Below are 21677 nucleotides of genomic sequence, written 5' to 3'. Positions count from 1 at the left end.
TCGCCGCACTAAATCGAACGATTGCCTTCAACCAATGACACGCGCCATATGTGACATCATTCCTATTTTATAAGATCTCGCGTCTTTCATCAACTACAAGTACCGCTTTCTAGTTTATAACTTCTTGCATCTTTTCATCATCAGCTACAAGTACCACCATCTAGTAAACACTACAAGAACTAAACGAGAGGTGGCTACATACAGGAGACGGTACCGCCATCTAGTGAACACTGCAAGAACTAAACTAGAGGTGGCTACATACAGGGGACGGTACCGCCATCTAGTGAACACTGCAAGAACTAAACTAGAGGTGGCTACATACAGGCTACAGGGGACGCACAGCCCACGCCCTAAGGAGCTTCGCCCCTAAAAAGGCCTTAGGGCACCTTGACCATTGACGCCAGCGTTCCTTTGTACAGTGAGAGTGCTCTCTATAGTGTGAGAGCACTCTCTCCAGTCTGTTGCCATGACCTCCACGATTTCCTCCGGCAACGCGTCATTGCCCGAGATAATCGCGGAGGCCCCGCTCCTAAAAGTGATGCGAACGAGACCGATGATGCTATCGCACCTCATTCTTAAAAGATGGTGTTTGAAGGGTCCTTAAATTACTTCGAGGGCAGAGATGAAAGAGAAGTTTCTTTTCACTATTCTGTTCCTGCTGGTGCTATCCTTTCCTGGCCACCTATTTCTCATTGTGCATCTGGACATTGCCAGCCCTCACCGTTGAGCCTGAAAAGATTTGCCGCTTTTCGGTAACATACTACATGCTAAGAAAGCCAACCAGGACAGTGCCGTAAATTCTGCCCTTATGTCATATTACGGCCGCTGCTGAAACGCCCATTTGACTGTCTACGTAAAAATCGCGGTGCACCGCTTGCAGAGCAGAAGTTTGAGCAAGGGCCCTTGAAAGTCCAATGACAAAAATCCAGCGACTTCAGCTTGAGCACAACGTAGGATGGGTGTAGGATGAAAGAAAAGAAATAGGAAAAAGAAATACCACCTTTTGGAAAATGAATCCCTGCAGCATTGAGCTCCAGGCTGGAGAACCTCTCTCAAGCAAGATGTGAGAGTAGGATTGTTGGTCTTCCATATTTATTACAGCTTAAAAATGGTAGACAACGGACCAAGGAAAGAACGAGCGCTAACTTCCAACTAAAATTTTATTCCAAAGCACCAATATTATATACCTTTCACACGACATCACAATCATAAGTCAATGCAATAGGGTTAAGACAAAATAAATCTAAGCGGCGGGCAATTTTACGCATATAGCAAAAGCACGTGCCAGTGTATTTAAGTAATCTAGTTAGTTTTTTGTTTGTGCGACGGATGACTTGCTCATGCAGCTTCGATTTTATATCGCCGCCGCCTTAGGGATAAGTCTTGCACTATCGTTAGGGTGAGCAGACAACACAGTTGTTTTATCGAATACTAGCGTGCATTGGCATTCTGGGCAATGTGTCACGGGGAAACGCCATCAGGGCCATTTTTTTTTACTTGTGTTCAAGTAATGGCACATTGAAAGATTTGCCTTTTTGTCCGACGTAGCCTTGACCACAGGTCAAAGGTATATCACTTACTCTTCACACACAGAGAGCCCAGGTGACCGAAGCGCAAGCCAGCGATCGCTGAAGTATTGGTTATGCACATGCATTGACAGCATGTTGCCACAAGGCGGAATCATCGACCACGCAGCTCATGACGTCAGCCTGGAGTGCGCGATGGTCGGTGGAGAATCGCGTACATCGGCCGTTGAGGAGCGAATTCCGCCGACTTCTAAAGCTGTATCCAGCTAGTCATGGATACAAAATATCGTGGATACCCGACGACACTGCCGAAAGCCGCATTAAAGTCTGACGCTAAATTCACTCGGCCACCGATCCTGTTTTAGGTTCGAGAGCATTTCATGCGCGGGGCTGTGACTGTCCTGCAATGTCCGCTCCCAGACTGCGCGTACCCAACTCCCTCGTTCTCATCTACGTGCTCTACTCCCCTTTCTCTTTTCCACTGGTGCGGCGCAGCAAATCGTTGCATACTACTCTCTCATCTCTCCCCTATCCGTATGGGTAAGCCAGTAGGTGGCGCAAGTGGCGCGTTGGTGCAGTATAATGAGCGCGTTCACTGTGTTTTCGTTATTCGCTGTGCAACGGTGTGCGAAACGCCACGAACAACGTCAACGTAGACGCTAGTTGCGGCTGCGCCACCGCGGAGCAGAGGAAGGACCAGGAAGCCGAATGTAAACATCAACGTCGGCAGGAAACGTCTACGGAAGCAAGACGGTCTCATTACGCCGAAGTGGAACGTCTGCGTTCAAGATTTTCTCATTACAATCTTTACTAGGTTGTGTTACCAGGTAAAACGAAATGTGGAATTACGTAATTTATAAATTGTGTAAATATGTGAATTTTTTGTCTTCGCTCAACGGTTTTAGAAATGAACAAAATTTCAACAATTAAACCCCCAGCAGATGTAGCCAGCGTCAAAGGTTTGCCAAAGGTTCACATACCTTACGGGAAGTGGTTGCTCTATGAAGGTCTGGCGTGCTCCGCTTGCAGCACTCCAAAGCATAGCTTTTGAAATAAGGGGCTCTTGGAAGAAAGTTTCGCGAGGCAGCGAGTTTGGACAACATTGGCAAAACACTTGCGCCCTACGAGTGAAGGAAACACAAACGCGAACATTCTTATAGATGAGTTTTTAATGAACAGGTTTATGTACAGTATGAGGTACATTAAAGAAAATTGAGATTGTTCGTTTCAGACAGTTTTTTTTTTTCAGAAATATCGACTATGAGCACATTAGGGAAACCAGAACCTGCACGGCGCCATCAGAGATCAGACATTCTGCTCAGCGATTTTTTTCCACCTCAATGTATATTTTGACCAAATTACATACACAACCGTCCTTCGAGAGGGGGTTTGCAGGTCGCCGATTCCTTCACCCATAGTTGAGTACGGAGTATTCGAAATCGTTAATCACTTTTTCTAGACATATTTGTGAAAATTCAGTCATAAAAACAAAACAAACTCTGGCAGCTGACATCATTAGCACTACGTGGCGAAAATCGCCCCACAGCGAAACGCCAGCTTCTTATCGATCATTGCAGGCCGACATAGCTTGCTTCTCTCTTTGTTTGAGAGATCACCGTTTAATATGTTTCCGCGCCTATCAGTATGCAAAACCAGCCGCCTATTTTATTTTCCTGCGCTGCTGTCTGCCATTTTGGTAAAGGCCGTGGCAACTGGTATAGCAAGAAGCAAAGCCTCCGAGATGAAAAGATGTTCCGCGAATGTGTCGTTAAGGGAAGGGCACACGCGCTGGATCACGGCAAAAAAAGGCAGATTGCAGCTAAACACTGTTAAACCTAAGAATAAATGGAAGCGCCGCCTGTGGGAGGCGCTGTTCCGGTTAGAAAAGTTTGCGTACATACTTAACACAATTGAACCTGTTATGTTACGTGACATGACGCAGCATTGGTGAATTTCAGGCAGGTGATTTTTTTCGCACACAGGCAGCTACATACTCATTTCGGTAGCTTCCGGTCGAAAACGTGAACTTCAAGGCAAACGTACTATCAAATCGAAAGCTTTACCGGCCTCGTTTACCGATTTTCGCTGCGTGTATCTTCTTCTTGGCCTTGTAGCAAAGAATGCACAAAAAGCTAGGCCTCAGGCAATTTTGTGGCGCCACCGTAACTTTTCATGACCAGTACTGACTTAGAAAAAAAAAAAAAGGTGTCGCTTGACTCTTCTGTGGGACACATGTGGCTCCCACATACGTAACTCTCATTAGAGAGCCACACTAACTCTCTATAGGAGAATCGTGGAATACACGCCTTTCCAAAATGTAATTACTGTCTCTCATTAAAGAGAGTCCTGCACATTAGGACTCTACTGAAGAGAGTCACACACATCAGGGCTCTACTGGACACACCCCGCGCCGCCGAATATGCTATGTACCACGGGGCGAACGCGAGATGGATGCTCTGTCGCCCGGTTGTCGCGGCTCGCAAACGCCACTAGACTATCCAGTTCTCTAGACTTCGATGATTCTCGTATGCAGGAAGCAAGAACAAGCAGTAGTGCTTACTTTGCTGGCAAGTCACTGTCTTGTAATGCATGAAGAGCAGGAAAAGCTGCCGACGCCAGCGGCGTTGGTGGGTTCATCCTGCTCTGCAAGACCACGACAAGCTCGGTCACGCAAACGACAAGCTCTGTCTCCTTTTCCACGAAATAGGTACGTCAAATAGGCACAGAATCGGTTAAACTCCGTTTGGTAACAACATTGAGTTATGTGCACTGCGACATGACAAGTGAGTAGATCTTTGCCGCCATTTTTCAAAATTCCTTTACTAGCACTCCTATTGGTCGGCGGTGACCGATTCGGCGGCAGGAGCTGCAAAAATCGGTCCGAGAGCGATCGGCACGGAGAGGGCCCTTCCGGCGGATCTCACCGCCGCCGAACCGGATTCGGAGCACTTTCGGCGGCCGGAATGCTCAGTGTGAACGCGCCCTAACAGAGTCCAATGCGTAGCAAGGACGAGTGAAACGAAACATTTTTGTCTGGTCAGAGTGCAGGCGTAGTATTCACGGTAGTAGCGAAAACGTACTCAGTTACAAGCAATACAACTCAGTCCGACTCTTTTAGACAGATGATTGACGGGCAGGACGCAGTGTAGGGAGTGGAGCTTGCACTGATTCTTACATTGTACTTAACTGTAGGTTGTTTCGTTAGAAATATATTTCGTATTCTTTAGCGCCTGAGGATTATGTGCGAGAAAGGAGCAAAAATTTTGGCAAAAAAGGACAGAAAGCCGATGGCAAATAAGGGACATTGCATTTAATCAATATGAAGATACCGCTCCCACTAGGTTCCAATGGTTGTTACGTAGATAATAATAGAAAGTTTCGCGCACAAATTGGTACGCGTGCATTGAGAGTTCTACAAGCTGAACTGTACTCCACGCAGCAGTGACAGTTGTCTCGAAACTCCTGCCCTCTATTTTCTAATCTAACCTGCGTAACGAAAAGAAGGCAGCTTATTCACCAATATTTGTCAGTTGTTTTCCCAACAAACGGTATTGCGACGCTCACATTCATTCAGGGACACAAAATTAAAGCACGCTTCATACTTATTATTGCTCTGTCATATTCAGCTGCGGTGCTCGTGCATCTAAAATAAGTGGTTACCTGATAATAACACTTGCAGTCAAGCATCTCGGTTTCCAGTGCGAAAGTAATCTAAATCTGTTTCACCTCGCGTCAATTCACGACAAGAACTCTGCAACAGCACCGACGGAATGCAAAACGATCTTACGATATCCACGCCAATGCATTGAAATGCTACCCGAACAAATTGTTTATTCCCTACAATACGTTCGATCTTCGTTTTATTCTCATCAGAATGGGTGTTCACTCCTTGACGTGAGCAACAGGACGTGATTTCACCGACACTTGAGACGGCCTGCACGTCAGGTCAAAGGTCATTTTCACGAGTTGAATGTCGATGACCCAGCATGTCGTCATTCTGGGACGCTGGGGCTCTGTATACCTGCGATTTCTTATGAAATTATCAAGCCCTGTTTGAAATTCGCGGCTCTCCCCTCTTTCCGAGATGAAGTTCTGACAAATGAAGTTCTACGCACGCGCAAGCCATGCACATGCGTTCCTTCTCTGGTACTTTATTAGCTAGTCGTTTCATGCCGGACAGTTTTCTCGAAAAAAAAAAAATGACGGGTTGAAACCAGTATCTGTGACTGTGCAGTTACCACGCGATTTAGGGGTAGTTCAGCACTTCTAGTTGTAAAAATAAAATTGTAGACGTGTGCGCGGAGTTCAGGTCAAGAGGGGCGGGTGTTGGAAAAGTCCCGCTAATAATCGAAGGAAATGGCGTCAAGTGTGCGCCGCACTTTAATTGGACAGACCGGTATCTTAACTGACCCTCAGGTGGCGGGGTCAAATCCTGGCTGCGGCGGCTGCGTTTCCGATGGAGGCGGAAATGTTGTAAGCACGTGTGCCCAGATTTCGGTGCACGCTAAAGAACCCTAGGTGGCCGAAATTTCTAGAGCCCTCATGGTGGTTTTGGGACGTTAAACTCCACATATCAATCGATCAATCAACCCGGTACCTTATTTGCTCACAGTGCCGAGTTATGGCAAAGCTATGGCCATGCCAGTTTTTGAAGATACCGTCAACCGAAGGCTTGTGATAACAACTTCACAATGGCGTGAACTCGGGCTAGTTGGTTATTCGTGATTGTGAAAATTACGGCGCAAAAGATCACCAGCTCACACACAAAGACTAACGAGCACCGACTTCCAGCTGGTTTATTTTTGAAGAGACACAGAATTTAGAGCGCTGGCACAACACAAGACACATAACAACAATGCCCCGAAACTCTTTTTTTTTTTCAGAAAGAAGAGCTATCGAGGGAACAGATCATGCGTGACAATATAGAAGCGGGTTTGATTGATAAGCTGGGTGATCAGTACGTTAGCACTCCCTTGATAGATCTTCGTCACAAAGCAAAAGACTTCCTGCGCAAGAAGTGATCATGTGCCTTGCAATGCGTACCTGCACTAAATTATGTCTGTCTTCAGAAATAAACCACTTGGAAGTCGGCGCTCGTTTATTGATGTGTGTTAGTCCGTCTACTTTTGCGCTGTTATTTTCACCATCTTTCATACCAGGAATTCTTCCCTTAATCTCCATAACGCCGGGAACCGAAGGCTGGTCTTTGTGAACAGCATATTTCTTAATATGTATTTTCACGTGAATTGTAGAACTTGATTTTTTTTCGGACTCGAAAAAAAAAAGGGGGGGGGGGCCGAATCGGCGCTTCGGTGAAACTTCCGACTCCCTAAATGAAGTACTCTAAACGCGCTTGTAGGTGTAACGCGAGAGTTTCTGGAAACCTCACGTACTCGTTGAAAAAAAAACAAAAAAAAAACAATCCCGCACTCGTACGCCTCACAACAGTTGGGGCTTGGTGTCATAAAGCACCTACAGCACCAATGATACCATGTAGTCTAAATACACTCTATGTCGGTGTCACAACCGAAGACTCAGGGAAAATATAGGAACGACTAGAAACGAGGCAGCAGCATGGTGCAGAAAAAAAAAAACACGCAAATTTGGTCGAAAGTTCCGCCGGCCGCGGAACAGACGAAACTCTGCGCCCGACTTACCGAATGGCAGGTCAATTCGGTGCACTGACAGGATGAAGACTGTGCCACATTTGGCGCTACGATCGACTTCACTTTTCTTAAGCACTGGAAACATTTCGATCAGCTACGCATAATAAAAAAATGCGGCGCGTTCCTCGTCTATTCAGTCTGGATGGACGTCCGCTAACTTTACCATGCTCAGAAATATAGTTTTACGAACGGCCTTGGCGTCATTGTCCTCCAGGGAAAGCTTCCCCAACATTTGTGAAAGGTGGCGCCACCAGCATTTCCAAACATGGCGGCGCCCGTGTGAGATCTCGGTGCCCCAAGGGCTTGCACTTATACTTTAGCGCGTCGGGCTTAACGGCGACGCACTATTACGTTTCTCGCCGCCAAAGGCCTAGCGTCACACCACGTACGGGCGGTATATGAGGTCCGTGCTACGTCCCGTGGGCTGGGAACACAGCGAAAGCGCCATGTTGGAGTCCGCCAGTCCCGGCGACAAATCAACGTCTGGCTCGACGTCACTGTTGGCGCCACGCGACGACATGCTCTCACTGTCCTGCTGATGGTGATGCTGATGTGGCTGCTGGAGTCGCAGGTGAAGGTCTCGCGCCACGGGTGAGTCCGGGTAGTCACCGCCGTTGTTCAGAGGTAGCCGGTGCTGCGAGGGCGCGTGTTGTGTGTGGCGGTGCGGCTGCTGCGACGACTGGGGCGGGTTGGGCGGCTGAGAAGCCGCACTGCCCGTTGACGGTGCCGGACTCTGTCGGCACTGGTCGGCGCCTTTCTCGGCCGCTCGTGCCTTGGCCTCCTGCTGGGCCTTTTTGCTCCGTTTCCACTTCATGCGCCGGTTCTGGAACCAGATTTTCACCTGAAATAGAGAAAACGGTGTCTTGAAGGTTGCGCGATCATTTAATCATTGCGTTTGTTGAATTGCTTCATATACACCTATCAGAGTTTCGTTAAGCAGGACAGCATTAAATGTGGGCTCTGCCAAATGGGCAACGCAATGAAAACTTACCCTCACCCCGAGAAGAAAAAGCCGCGATTTCATATAAAACGCAAGGGATGGATAGCAGCGCATCAAAGAGCTTTGGAAAGTAAGTTTCGTAGTTATTTTCGTCTTCTACGTTGCAGTAAAAGTTGGTCTACTGATACAGAGATACGATTAATGCGGCTTGTCGGTTCCGATTTAGCGGTGTGTCCCACCGCGGTGGTCTCGTGGCTAAGGTACTCGGCTGCTCACCCGCAGGTCACGGGGTCAAATCACGGCTGCGGTGGCTGCATTTTCGACGGAGGCGAAAATGCTGTAGGCCCGTGTGCTCAGATTGGGGTGCCCCTTAAGGAACCCCAGGTGGTCTAAATTACCGAACCCCTCCACTACGGCGTCTCTCATCATAATATGGTGATTTTGCGACGTTAAACCCCATTTGTTGTGCGTGTTACCTTACCATAGGCGCATCACTACACCACCTACCGATGCAATTAACAGGCTCCTAAAGAACATTTGAAAAAACGAAGAAAGTGTTCCATTCCATTCACTTCCACATTTCCCGTCTTTGCGGCACGATTCGTGACGTGAGCAGTTTGGTTCGTTCTAGTGAAGTCAGCATGAAGTAAGCTCTCCATACGTTGATATACGAGAGACATCTGTCGTAAACTGTCTCGTGCCTCGCTTTGCCGTACCACCGCATGCCCGTCCTGCCATGTCTGGCACGACTATTTCGTGCGCGATAAACTGATTTCACTTCGCATACCGCGTTTGCGACTGCGCAAGCGGAGATAGCTGCAGCGTGGAGGAAAAGCATGGAATCCTGACTGACTCGCTGCATATTGCTGACACTGCACGTGTTTTATGAATAAATAAGCGAGGAGGAGGAGACGACACTTGAAGGAACAGGCGAGCAAGAAACAACCATCTCGCTTTTGAACTCGGTGTCGTTGATATGAGGCCCATTGACGGGTCTGAATGTTCGGGTCGTCTGCTCGGTGCCGTGATCTGCGTGCTGGTGGCCTACACGATTGTTGCGCAGGCCCAGCGAATGCCTCGCTGTTTCGTCGAGTGGACGGCTTGTTTCGTGACGGTGCGAAGAGCGGTAGCAGGTGGTGGTGAATAACAAGACAACACCATCCACGTCACCTGCGTGAAGATCATTGCAGCTACAAGCGGGCGGCGGCACCAAGAGGATGCTAGGCACTCTGACGATCTCCTCAGCAGTTTACCACTGCGTACCCCACGCACGCGCGCGAATACTAGACAGTTATAGTATACCGGGCTTACCGGGCGTACCGTGATCCCGGAATCAAAGTGCGCATGCGCAGATACGTACGGTACCCGTACCGCCTGCCGTACGCACGGTATCTTTCAGATTTAAGGTTGCCGTGGAAGCGTAAGTATACGTACGTAAACATGGCGGCACTCTCGGACGCCCGCTTCGAAGTGATTTTGGCATAGTTGCTGAAAGCTTCACCTTGTTCGCAGCAAACGACTGTTCAAAGTGGCTTTGCTTGCCTTCAGTTAGCTTCGATGACCGAGTATTACGAGCGAATTCGCGTAATTTTTTAGATAGCTTCCCATTTCGAACGCGTCTAGGCATAACTACAAGATCGATGTAAACAAATCGGCAACATAATTTTTTTCGCGTTTGGTGCGTGGTTCACATTTATTTGCTTTTATTATTAATAAAATAAACTTGTAACAATGCTTCACGTGGTGGCATAGGCAAACATTCTCGTTTTCTTTTCCTTTTCACTGTCTAACTTATTAACCATCCGATAGGTGACGCCACCGTCCCAGCTGGGGCACGTAAACCACGTAAACGCTATCCCGCTAAACTATAAGACGCTGTCCACAACGAACGTTTGCTGCACGGTAACGTCATTCCCTTAACCTCCGCTATCACGTCAATCGCAAACTATAACTGTCTACTGATGCCACAATCGATGACGGTCAGCGCTTACTTTCGCCATGTTGACGTGGTGAAGAGCGCAAGCAGAAGTGACCGAACACACATCGCGCTGCCTCTCACTTTGTGATGACGCCACATGATGCGTGTGGATACAAGGTGGTGCGCACGAAGCGACCTGCCACCTTCTAACCACCGCAGACTACTTGCATGATAGGGCACCACCACTCACGTGCTTACTGCATGCGCGTCTGGTTGCGAAGTCGCGCGCTGTAGGCAGCGTTATCTTTATTAGACATAATGCCATAACTACTGTCAATTTTAGAGTTGCGAATATGTGCTATGCGCCCGGCGTGCATGCACTCTAAATCATTGGCTAGCACCACAACCGACCGTTAACGCCATTGCCTATCTGCGGTGCTCAGTGCAGCGGTCTGCTTACTGCCAAGAGAAACAATGAAATAATTCAATCGACAGAATGTGTGCACGAGAGGTGGTGGTTAAATGAAATCAGTGTCGATAAAAGTTTATTTGGGCCTAGTTGGTAAATATCTATGAATCGAAATTAACAGCGCCAACACAGAACACGCTCCACAAAAAAAACTAACGACGACACACACGAGCGTTGACTATTAACTGATTTATGCCGTTGATAGTCAGGGCTAGTGTGTGTCACTTCTTTTCTTTGAAGGGGGCGGGGCGTGTGTTGGCACTATCAATTGTAAGCCAATTCTCTCGCGTTGTAAGAGGGAGGGGACAAATGTTCAGTTGGAAGGCTCATACCACATGGAAGGCATCGGGATTTTCCCACAGTGCTTGTACCTGCTAGTGACTTTGGAGTGAAAGCAATGCAATATGGCTGGACATAGAAATAGCAGGCTGACATAATAAGGGATACTTATTCCATCCTAGACAGACAATACATAGCAAAGATAGCCGCCTTAAATATAAAAAACGATAAAACGAAACGGGCAGTTCAGAATTCGTGGCGTACTTATTCGCTACGCTTACCTGCGTCTCGGTGAGCATGAGGTTGGTGGCCACCTCGAACCTCTTGGGCCTGGAAAGGTACTTGTTCATGCGAAACTGGTTCTCCAGCTCCAGGAGCTGCTGGCTAGTGAACGCCGTCCGCGGACGCCGCGTCTTGCCCAACAGCGCCGCCTGCGGCTGGCCTGAGCGTCAGTAGAGTGCACATCATTAGAGTCAGGCGCGTTTCGCATCACAGTTTTCAGCTTCAATAGTAAAGTATGTACTACAAGCTTCTTAGCTTTTAGCTTACTGGTCTCTGCTTTCGTCGTGACGTTGGACTTTTGAAGTCTAAAGTCTGATTCATTCGATCACCCAAATTTACGTCACACCCACTAAATCAACATGCACCAGACAACATCATGAACCGAATGTGTCTCATCATAAAGCTGGTGTGTATAATTGAAGTATCTTTGCTCGCGCTATTGAACTACGAAAAAGCTTTACTCGACCATGTTGAATCTGTCATTTGTTGCATTCGTTTTGTACGCAATAGGACATTGATTTGCCTAGAAGGCTGTGAAATAAAAAAATTAGCGTGACACAGCACAGTACACAAAAACGCCACCATATTTTCAGGCCACTTATGTCGGTAGGTTGGAATCGAACAAGTATAAGTCGCATGAATCCACAATTCAGGGTACTGGTCGTGTCACTCATGGAACAATAATCACAGTAAGCTCATTACAGCAACGCGTTTTCCGACCGGCCGCTTCCGTTATCCGAAATGTGTTGTCTGGTGCTAGGCATCTGTATAAAGCGAAAAAGAAATGACTCTTAAAGAAGCAGTTCCACGTTGATAGCACGTCATTGAGAACTAAGAATTGTAGCAGCTCGAGTTCGCACTACGACTATCGCTGTTTGGCCGGCATGACACTGCATGCTTGACGTTGATGCATCTACGTTGATGCCTATGATGGTACATCTCTAACCCCACAAGTATCCTTGAAGACCACGACCAACCCTATGTGGTAGCTAAAGTAGTTCGTAGAACACCGGGCTCATGGTGCGCTGCTGAGCCAGGGACGTGATTTGCGGGACGGCTTGGCGCGCGACGTACAGTTAGGGACGTGCAACGTACGTTGTCGTGCTCCTGGAGGTTCGCTTCTGCAAACGTACTGTGATTTCGGCCCGACTACTCGTGTACTTGGTAGGAGGCAGTTGAGTTGTGAAGGGCTCCAGGATTGGAATAGGCACAAATGCAGTGAACGCAAAAATTCGTTCTGCTCAACGCTGGCGTGTCCCTTTTTTAGAACAAAGCGTTCGCTTTCGCGATATCCGGTCGTCGACGCCCAAGAGAAACAGTATGCGCGTGAACACTGTTGAACCCTGTCAAAGCGCCGCTAGGCACACGATGAGGCATCACAAATCAATCCGACGGGAGAGACAAAGCACGTGTGAAAACTGTGTTGTCATCAAAGCAGAAGGCATACACCAAGTTGCAGAGGGAGCCCCCACGCTGTACTGAAGCACTTACTGTCACTTCTTGTTGGTGTCATGATGCACTACTCGGCTGCACTGCTCCTAGATGGCGGCACGACCCATATGAAGTGCTGACTAAGAGTGACGAGGCGATAAGAATGGTGAAAACGCGCGTTCATCACGCTTTTGGTAGATGGTACTTTTTTTGTTTTCTTATCTTTTGTTTGTTTGTTTTGTTTGTTTGTTGTTTATTAAAAATAGATACATTTTTTATGAATACATTTTTTGCATGTCGAACGAACAATGAGAGGTCCCAAAGTAATAACTGTCAGGGGGACCTCCTAACAAAAAGTAAAAGCAGGATTAGCTTTTTAGTCAGCAAACAGTGACGAAATCACAGCAATATTGAAAAGAAAATGGTGTAAAAATGTAGGGCCATATGAGCAATAGTGACAATGTGCTTGAAACAAAGAAACCCAAAAGAAAACATTCAAGTCATAAGTCATTTAACAATAAGACCTTTAAGCGCTTACTAAAGGAGTACATTGAGCATGATTTGAGATCGACAGGCAGCATGTTCCATAGTGTTATGCATGAAAATCTTGCCGTCATTTGACCATAGTTGGTACGTACTTCAGGTAGAAGTAGATTACGGTTAGCTGAAAACCTCGTGTTGTTAGTATTTACAAGAGTAGCTCCCGAGAAACTGGAAATGTGTAATTCATTATTAAGGATACGAAACATGATCATTAGAATTTCGTAGCTAAAGAGTTCATGCAGAGGTAAAATGTTCATGGTGCTAAAAAGGGGGGCTGATGGTGGTCAAAATGGTTTGAAAGTAATGAGTCTCAAAGCTTGCTTCTGTAATCGTTCTAGATGATTTACATGTGACCAATATGTATTTCCCCATGATGATACGCAGTATGACAGGTGACTATGAATGAATACGTAATATAAAGATAAAAGGATTTCAGTGGAGAAGTAAGGTCGTGTTTTGATGATCACGTGAATACCGAAAGACACCTTTTGAATTAAGGCCTGCGAATGCTCACTGAATTTCACATGTTTATCTAACATCACACCAAGAAATTTAGTAGATGAACATGCATGAATGAAGTGTCCATCAAGCGTCACTGCTAATGAAGCGATGTTTGGAAACAACTGCGGGCAATGGAATACCATGAAATTAGTCTTTGATGGATTGATGAGTAACAGACTTGTGTTGCTGTAGCAGTAGTTATAGCTGCTGGCAATCAAGGTCAACATAGTTGCAGGTACAATACCCGAACGAGTTGGTCGGGAAACAACTGTAAATTTTTATGACCTGTTAACATGCATTTTTACGAACGCCTTTTGCATGAAAGAAGTGACGTCATTGAAATCATGTTGAACCTCATCAGCAAAAACATCGATTGAAAAAACTGTGCTGCTTATAATTGTCACGGGGAGAGGTTCGACAAGTCGATCTATATGCATTGCAGAAGAGGAAGTAAGCGGTACTACCACAACAAAGTTAGCGGACAGGGACACGTCGGTTTTTCCTGCTACACAATTCAACAGCTTGTTTACTTATTCAGCGAAATAACAGGCCATAACGCTGTCTTCCGGTGGCGAAATCTTCAACTCGGTGTAAGCGAACTCGGGATAACTTGGGGAAGAGTCCACAAAATAACTGCTCGCCTATTTCGAATTCCATCCCGACCTCTGAAGCTCGAAGGCAAACTAAAAGCATACGAGACAATTTTTCGGCGGTGGGAAATCCTGTTCTAGTTCGAAGTTGCTGTACGTTCTAAAGTCGTCGCCTGCACTTTGCAGTACCGTTTGCTGCCCTGTTTTTGTGTGCTTTGCTTTGACGCGGTCAGAATCGTCGAGCGCCGCAATAGAGGCACCGTATTATTGTCACGTATCGCCGTGGTCAGCAACAAATGGTCCTGTATCCAGAACGAATCGCCCAACTTGAAGCGTCAAGAAAATTTAATGCTGCGTCGTCAGTTTTTTCGCTTGACGTTGTTTCGTAGCCGGAAAATTGGATCACCACGCACTCTTGAAGACAGCAGCGTATGAGTGGACGCTGCGATTGCGAGGTTCGGAGAACCGTCCACGCAAATACGGCGACGTGGGCAGCCTGCCTGATGCTATAAAGTGTGCAGCGACACTGCGAGGACATTCTTTATGAACAAACACCTATAACCGATGTAGAGGACGAGTAAAAGACGCCACCTGAAGTTTATTTTTTGTTCTCATACGCAAGATAGGCACTTGAGGCACGGAGGTTAACCGGAAAAGAAGTATCTGGTGTGCTACCCTGCACTGGAGAAGGGGAGACAGAAAAGTAAGGAAAACAGAATGAAAGAGAGAAAGAGAGAGGGGGAGAAAAGTGGAACACACACACACACACACACACACACACACACACACACACACACACACACACACACACACACACACACACACACACACACACACACACACACACACACACACACACACACACACACACACACACACACACACACACACACACAGTGGAATTTCACAAACGTTTGACGAGGCGGGTCGATCGCAGAAACTTCAGGAGTGCCTTCATCGCTTTTCGGCGTGAAGCTCGATCTTTCCGGCATTCCAAAATTAATTTTTCGGAAAGCGGCTGGCAGTTGAGGCGTGTAAATTGTGCTGACAGGGACTGTCTCTGACAGTTACATTGAAGGCACTGACACGAAATATGTTCGACGGTTTGGTCAGCACCGCAATGGTCCCACGCAGCACAATCTGCCCTTCCGATACGGCAAGCAAAGGCGTTCGTAAAAGACACCCCAAGCCACATGCGACAGAGAACGGTTGTCTCAGATCTGGATAAACCAGATGGAACGGCAAGTCGTAGGTTTGGATCCAGACGGTGAAGACGGGTGTGAAGAAACCCGGACGTGTTCCACGGAGACCTGGCGACATTAGACACTTTTAGTTGGACGTACGTAACGAGCGTACGTGTATACACGGCACGACAGGTTGCGTACGCTGCATCCGAATCGCTCAACGGCACTTTTAGTTCACCGTATTGAGCGTACCGAGATACGTTTGGTTCAACTAGACATATGTTATTAGAAATAGAACAGCTTTTGGGTGCTTCTTAGCGCACTCGTGCGGTAGCGGCTGTCATAATGGCCACTACCATCCAAGCCAAAGCGAATCATTTCGGATCCATGGGTTACGCCAGTTTGTTCCGGATGCCTAAACGGATCGGTGGTTTGTACTTCCGCTAGCAGCGCAACATCGTCCCTCAAAGCAAAATATACTCGAATTGGTCCCGCCTTGTTGCTCTCTGAATTCGCCGCCATCGCTGCTATTTCGCTATCTGGTTCCTATTTCAATCGAGATATCGCGAGAGCGTCACGCCGCGCACGCTCCGCCTCGTCACGTTTACGCATGCAACGCTTCTTTTTTTTTCGGGCGCACGCACGCATCCATGGAATAGATACGTTACGTACTGTTACGTACTGTTAGGCTCGTTACGTACGCCAAACTAAAGGTGTCTATTGTGCGTGAGCGTATTAATCCTTGCGGCTGCGTCGCTTCTTGACAGTGGAGTGGGATCCATCGTGCCATTTTCGTGAACGTTCTTCGCCGCAGCGTTGGCATGCTCGTTATTGATGATTCCGCAGTGGCCTGGTACCCATCGAAAAGTGACATTATGTCCTTTCTGTAGTACTTGTCGATACAGTTGTCCTGTTTTCGGCATCAATTGTCATGAGGTCCACGACGTAGCGCAGATAGAATAAAATACAGAGCTGGTTTCGAATAGCTGAGAATGGACAATTTTAAAGGTGCTTCTCAATCAATCCTCCGGAGTGCACAGCGGAGTGCAGCGAGCTCTGCGGTTGTCGATGTTGTTTTGTGAGACGTTCGAAATTAGATGGTTTCGGCTGGTGCTGGGAAGATCACTGCTCCTGCAGATGCCCTAGCATTTGTCGAACCATCCGTATAAAGTTCAGCGTGGTGTTTGTATTTTTCATGCGGCATCAGTAGAGTCACGTTTCAAAGCTGGTGTAGAGAGATCCGTCTTCTTGCGAATTCCTGGCACTGTCAAGCGTAGGTTTGGACAGTCCAAACACCAAGGGGTTGTCAGGCTCCGTTCCGAAGGTGTGTGGTCTGCTGGAAGGCACTCATGGTAGCTCCACATTCTCTTACAAAAGGAGGTACTCAGTCGGTCTTCTGGAAGTGAAGCGAGGTGGTGGGCAGCGGTGAGAGCAAGGTGCCTAATATGCGCTCAAAGTACCTCTAGAGTAATGTGCATTGTGGCCGGATGATATTTGAATATTGCAATGGTCACCGCTGTGTATTTGCAGCGTGGCAGTCCAAGGCAAACTCCAGGTGCTTGGCCCTAGGCGTTTTCGATCACTTTTGCAGGTGCTCGTCAAGAACTGGTGAGACGTACCGCAGGCACCCTAGAAACAACGTCTTGTATAGCTGAAACATTGCGTCTACTGATGTGTCCCACTTTTCTGGCCTTCGAGGAAGTTGAAAAGTTAGGAGATGGCTGTTAGGCGCTTCTTTAAGTTGTCAATATGGTTGATTGGGCGAGTTGTTGATGCATGATTGTATGAAACAAGATACGTAGACACAGACAGCATAGACAGGGACAAGCGCTTACTACCAAGGGAAAGTTTATTTGGAGAGCTGTGAAATATATACTGACAGATGAAACAGTGTCGTGGCACATACGATAAGACCCAAATCGCGAACCAAAATAACAAAACCGATAAAATATTTATGTATGTCAGCCCCACCTTACCGACGGCCACTGTGCCTTATAGCGATTACCTAACGCCTATGACGTCTGCGACTGTCCAAAAATGCTAGCTCCTTATCAGATAGAGCTACTGATGGTTTGCTCACGCAAGTTAAGTGTTTACGCGCTGTGTATGCAGCTTCAAGCTTCAATTATAATCATTGTGCGCTAACTTTTGTGTTTGTTAAGTACGACTGTGTTGTCAAACTGAACTTCACAGCCACATCTCGTGACGTGCTGGACCAGAAAACCAACGCTGCCGCTGCGAACATTGCAGGCATGCTCACGCAATCTGTCGTTAAGGCATTTCCAGTTTGTTCAATATTACAGGGACCGCCCAAAATCATGATCATGTAAACAACGTTGCTAATGCAATTGACAAAACGGTTTCGGTGCTTTGTTTTGCACAGCTGTTTCTTGTGTCTAGCGGCACATGTCAGCTTAGCCAGCTGAGAAAGCTTGTCTGGTGCTGAGGAAAGCACACGCATTTCCATGCGTTGCCCCAGCTTTTTGAGGCGGTGGGTGACCTGATGCATGTAAGGGACAACAGCTATTTTTTTCATGGTTGCTTTTATCTCGCCTTGTTGAACCATTTATTTGGCCATCTTTATCCCTCCGTTTTCTACGGATATTTTCGGCCACAGATACCGAGACTGGCGCAGGATATTCAGCTGACTTGGGCCTAGCAACCTGGGCGTGGAAGCTGGTAAAACAAGCATTAAGGCAAACAAATCTGCTTGCATGGTGAAGGTGAGTAAAGGCCTTGAAGTTCATCTTAGCCTTGGCACGACGAACTTTAAGGCTAGCCGATCAGTTTTAGACTAGCTGACAAGTTCACCCTTGAAGTTTAGTTTTAAAGCTATATTAATTCTGAACTACTGACAACGACACTTCAAGTGGCTTGCCCCACCAAGGTGGTTGGTCTAGTGGCTAAGGTATACTCGGCTGCTGACCAGCAGGTCGCGAGATCGAATTGCGGCTGGGGCGGCTGCATTTTCGATGCAGGCGAAAATGCTGTAGGCCCGTGTGCTCAGATTTGAGGGCACCTTAAATATTCTAAGGTGGTCGAAATTTCCGGAGCCTTCCAGTACGGCATTTCTCATAGTCACATGGTGGTTTCGGGACGTTGAAGCCCACACATCAATCAATCAACTCCGAGTAGTTTCACTATGAGAAAGAGGTGTAATGGTGACGGTCTTTTATAACACCCAAAAAAGAGGGAACCATTAAGCTGAGACGGGATAAACATCAGTTGTCGTGCAGTTCGGCGGCGTGATTTATCTTGCTCGATCTATCATGATTATTAATCGCTATCGATACGCGACGGCAACGGATGCAACCGGGATGTCTTCAGAACAAACCTCAGAAAGATGAGTAAATTTGCTGGTATAAGAAGACAAGAGAGCCACGAGACCATCGTGGCAGAGTAATTTCATTAAAGGATGATTTATGAAATAGTTTTACTGCGATAATACAACGTTCACATAGACAGTGAAAGCTGGCGTATACGTCCTCATCACCATCAGCATGACTACGTCTACTGCAGGACAAAGGCCTTTCCCATGATCCACCAGTCAACTCGGTCCTACGTGCTTGGCTGCTGACACTTTATACCCGCAAACTTCCGAATCTCACCTGTCCACCTAACTGTCTGTCTCCCCATAACCCACTTGCCTTCTCCGGGAATCCAGTCAGTTACCCTTAATGACTAGCGGTTACCTTGCCTACATGTATATACATATTGAGCATAAAAAACAGCATTAGCTCATTGGTCAAAAGGAAGACACGTGAACTCGTTTACAGTCTGCAAGCAGCTAGCACCCACCAGTTGCCGACATACGCACGTGTTTTCTTATCACTGCGTTTTTATCACGACACTAAACTATTTTTTTGTATTTGAGAAGCGGGTGACATGCCTTCTTTGTCTCCTTTTCATAGTCCCTGCAGTGATATACACACGACAACAGGCGAAAGGGAAATCATGCACGATAGTGCACAAGTGTGAGTAACATACCTGTGGTCAACGTGGCAAAGAAAAATACTATTGCAAGGTAACTTGTCATCTATAGCATACAGTCCTTAGCGGGAACATCAATCAACTAGCTTAAATCGGTACTCTTCTGATTTCCGAGAATGAAAGTGAAAGCACAAACATCGCCTCATCACCACGATGTTCGAGAACCTGCGACGCCATACGATGCGTCCCTTCATCATAGTTTTCTGCACTCCTTCCAAGCGGATTGTTGAGACATTATCGGTCGGCTGACACGCGAACACGCTGTTGTCGCAGTTCTAGCAAGAATTGAATGCGGACCAGCGGAGCATGCGAAATGTGGCGACGTGTCTATAGACCAGTCACCAAAAGGAACGGCCCCGAGGAAGCTTACTGAAATACACCGTTAAAAACTAAGAGCCGCAGTGTTTCCAATCTTTTTCCGTACCGCAGTCGAATCAGCCTCACCGAGCTAAGTTTTCTCTCCCGGGAATAAGAATGAGGAACCGAGGCGCAGAGGGTCACCGTCGTTCCCAAGTCGTATACCTGTTCCACGAGTGATTGGATGCAAAGCGAAAGTGCAAACAATAGTGCACCTCCTCTGTCCGTGTGTGAAACACCGTTATGTTGTTCACCGGGACATTTCGTTCTGCTCGTCTGTTATCTATACACATTCTTTATTTCAGGCTGCACGCAGTCACGTGGATGTGCACGCTTTCAAAGGAGAGGAGAAAGTTGGTTTAGAGCGAGTCCCGGTGCATAACAAGACAAAGTGACGCAAGCACAGAAACAAAAAAAAAAAGAAAACGGAACAAAAACTGGGTTTCCGGTGAGGCGCGAACGATGCCGAAAGGGAAACGGGCCGAGGAAATCGCATTAGGTAATGATTACGGCCCCTTCCAGGCCCACGACAGAAAGAAGGGGACATCGGGGAAACGAGTGTATGAAGGACGTCTCGGGATAGACAGATAGATAGACAAATGTGTAGAGCCGCACAACAGCGGAATAACACAGTCGTAGCGACGGTTTCTCTCTGAGTGTAATATGGGACTCCGGAGAGGGGACCTGGAAAATCGTAAACTCTCGCGACTAACGCGTCGAGCGCACAAGCTGAGGGAGAAGAAAAAAAGGAAGGACGGGAGAAAATGCAAGGAACAACGCCACCGGAGCAGACTTGTGTATATACGAAACTGTGGAAGAAGGCCCTTGGCAGTGCGACTCAACGACGGAACAAAAGACAACCCATAGATGCGCATGCGCAGAGAGAATAACATTGATGGCTTTAACACAACGAAGCGGAAGAGGGAAAAGGACGTCGAATGGCGAGATGGGAATGGGGATGTAGGGAAGGGAGCGAGTGATGGCGAAAAGGGCGCCGAACGAAGAAATAAAAAAAGGCGCCCCCTGGTGAGCGCGGTAAACACAACCAAAGGTGCTTGAGCAAACAACGGATGATTGGAAGTCCCGAGGGAAGCCAGGGGGGAGAACTCGCCGAGCATTTTTTTTTTGTTCCCCGCTCTCGTCCGTGCAGTTTTCTGCACATAAATCGCTACCCACCTTCCCCACCCATTCCTTGCACTGCTTTCCCGTTCTCCCTCTCACAGTCACATTCCCTTAAAGAAAAAGAATAAAAAGCCACGTTTTACTATTTCCAGTCGAGACCTCTGTATGGAACCCAGGCGCCACCTAGGCGATCGTATACCTCGAGTTGTGTCGTTCTAAAGCAACGAAAAGCCGAATGACGTCGTGCACAATGTATGCGCGCTTTGACATTGCGTATGGTGCACATTGTATGTGGCGCCAAGAAAAATGAAAGCAGGCGAAGCGTGGCTCGCGAACATTCGAATAGGTTATGTTCGGTGCGTAAAGATCGGCTCTCCTATTTTGGCTGAGAGAAAACGCGTGATGCTACAGCACCAGGTTGGGTACCCGTACACTCCATTCTCATACTGTACTAAACATCGAGTGTTCCTACGAGCGAACCTGCAAAGTGTCAGGCTGAAGTACGGCAGCACAAAGAAGCCGTCATTCATGGTCACTTTTTTTTGTTTGTTCTATAAAGAAAAAGACGTATTGGATGGCGTGCGCATGCGTGAAGCGCCAGCAATGAAACGCAGAAAACATACAGATGTATCGCGGAGGGGTACAAACGTAAGTAAATAAAAACAAGAGCGGCAACGAGGATGACGAAGAGAGTCGACGCAAGCGCCTCCTCTCCATTTCGCAGCCAACTTATGGGTCGCTCGGGAGCTCCGCGTGGATTTCTGCTGCCAAGCACGAGCTCCACATTTCTTGCGCCTGTTCGCGGATCGCCTTTTTTTCTGCGCGTAGTGTGAGCGCTTTCGTGAAGCTATAGGGTATCTCTTGTTGTTATACGTGCAG

At 47.4% G+C, this 21677-nt stretch overlaps 1 protein-coding gene across 1 annotated transcript in view; it reads right to left on the bottom strand.

Moving 5' to 3' along the window:
• Positions 1-1142: 1142 nt before the first annotated feature.
• Positions 1143-21677, bottom strand: part of LOC142768792 (uncharacterized) — an 83054-nt gene continuing 62519 nt past the window's right edge. The window contains exons 2-3 of the mRNA XM_075870920.1: positions 11080-11240; positions 1143-8033 (exon numbers count right to left, since the gene is read on the bottom strand). Coding sequence (XP_075727035.1) covers positions 7569-8033; positions 11080-11240 — 626 coding nt within the window. The 3' untranslated portion in view covers positions 1143-7568. The remainder of the gene's footprint in view (positions 8034-11079; positions 11241-21677) is intronic.

This window comes from Rhipicephalus microplus, chromosome 8, assembly GCF_043290135.1.
Source record: "Rhipicephalus microplus isolate Deutch F79 chromosome 8, USDA_Rmic, whole genome shotgun sequence".
Lineage (NCBI taxonomy): Eukaryota > Metazoa > Arthropoda > Arachnida > Ixodida > Ixodidae > Rhipicephalus > Rhipicephalus microplus.
The sequence above is the reverse complement of the archived record's forward strand: the minus strand, read 5'-3'. Positions and strand labels throughout refer to the sequence as shown.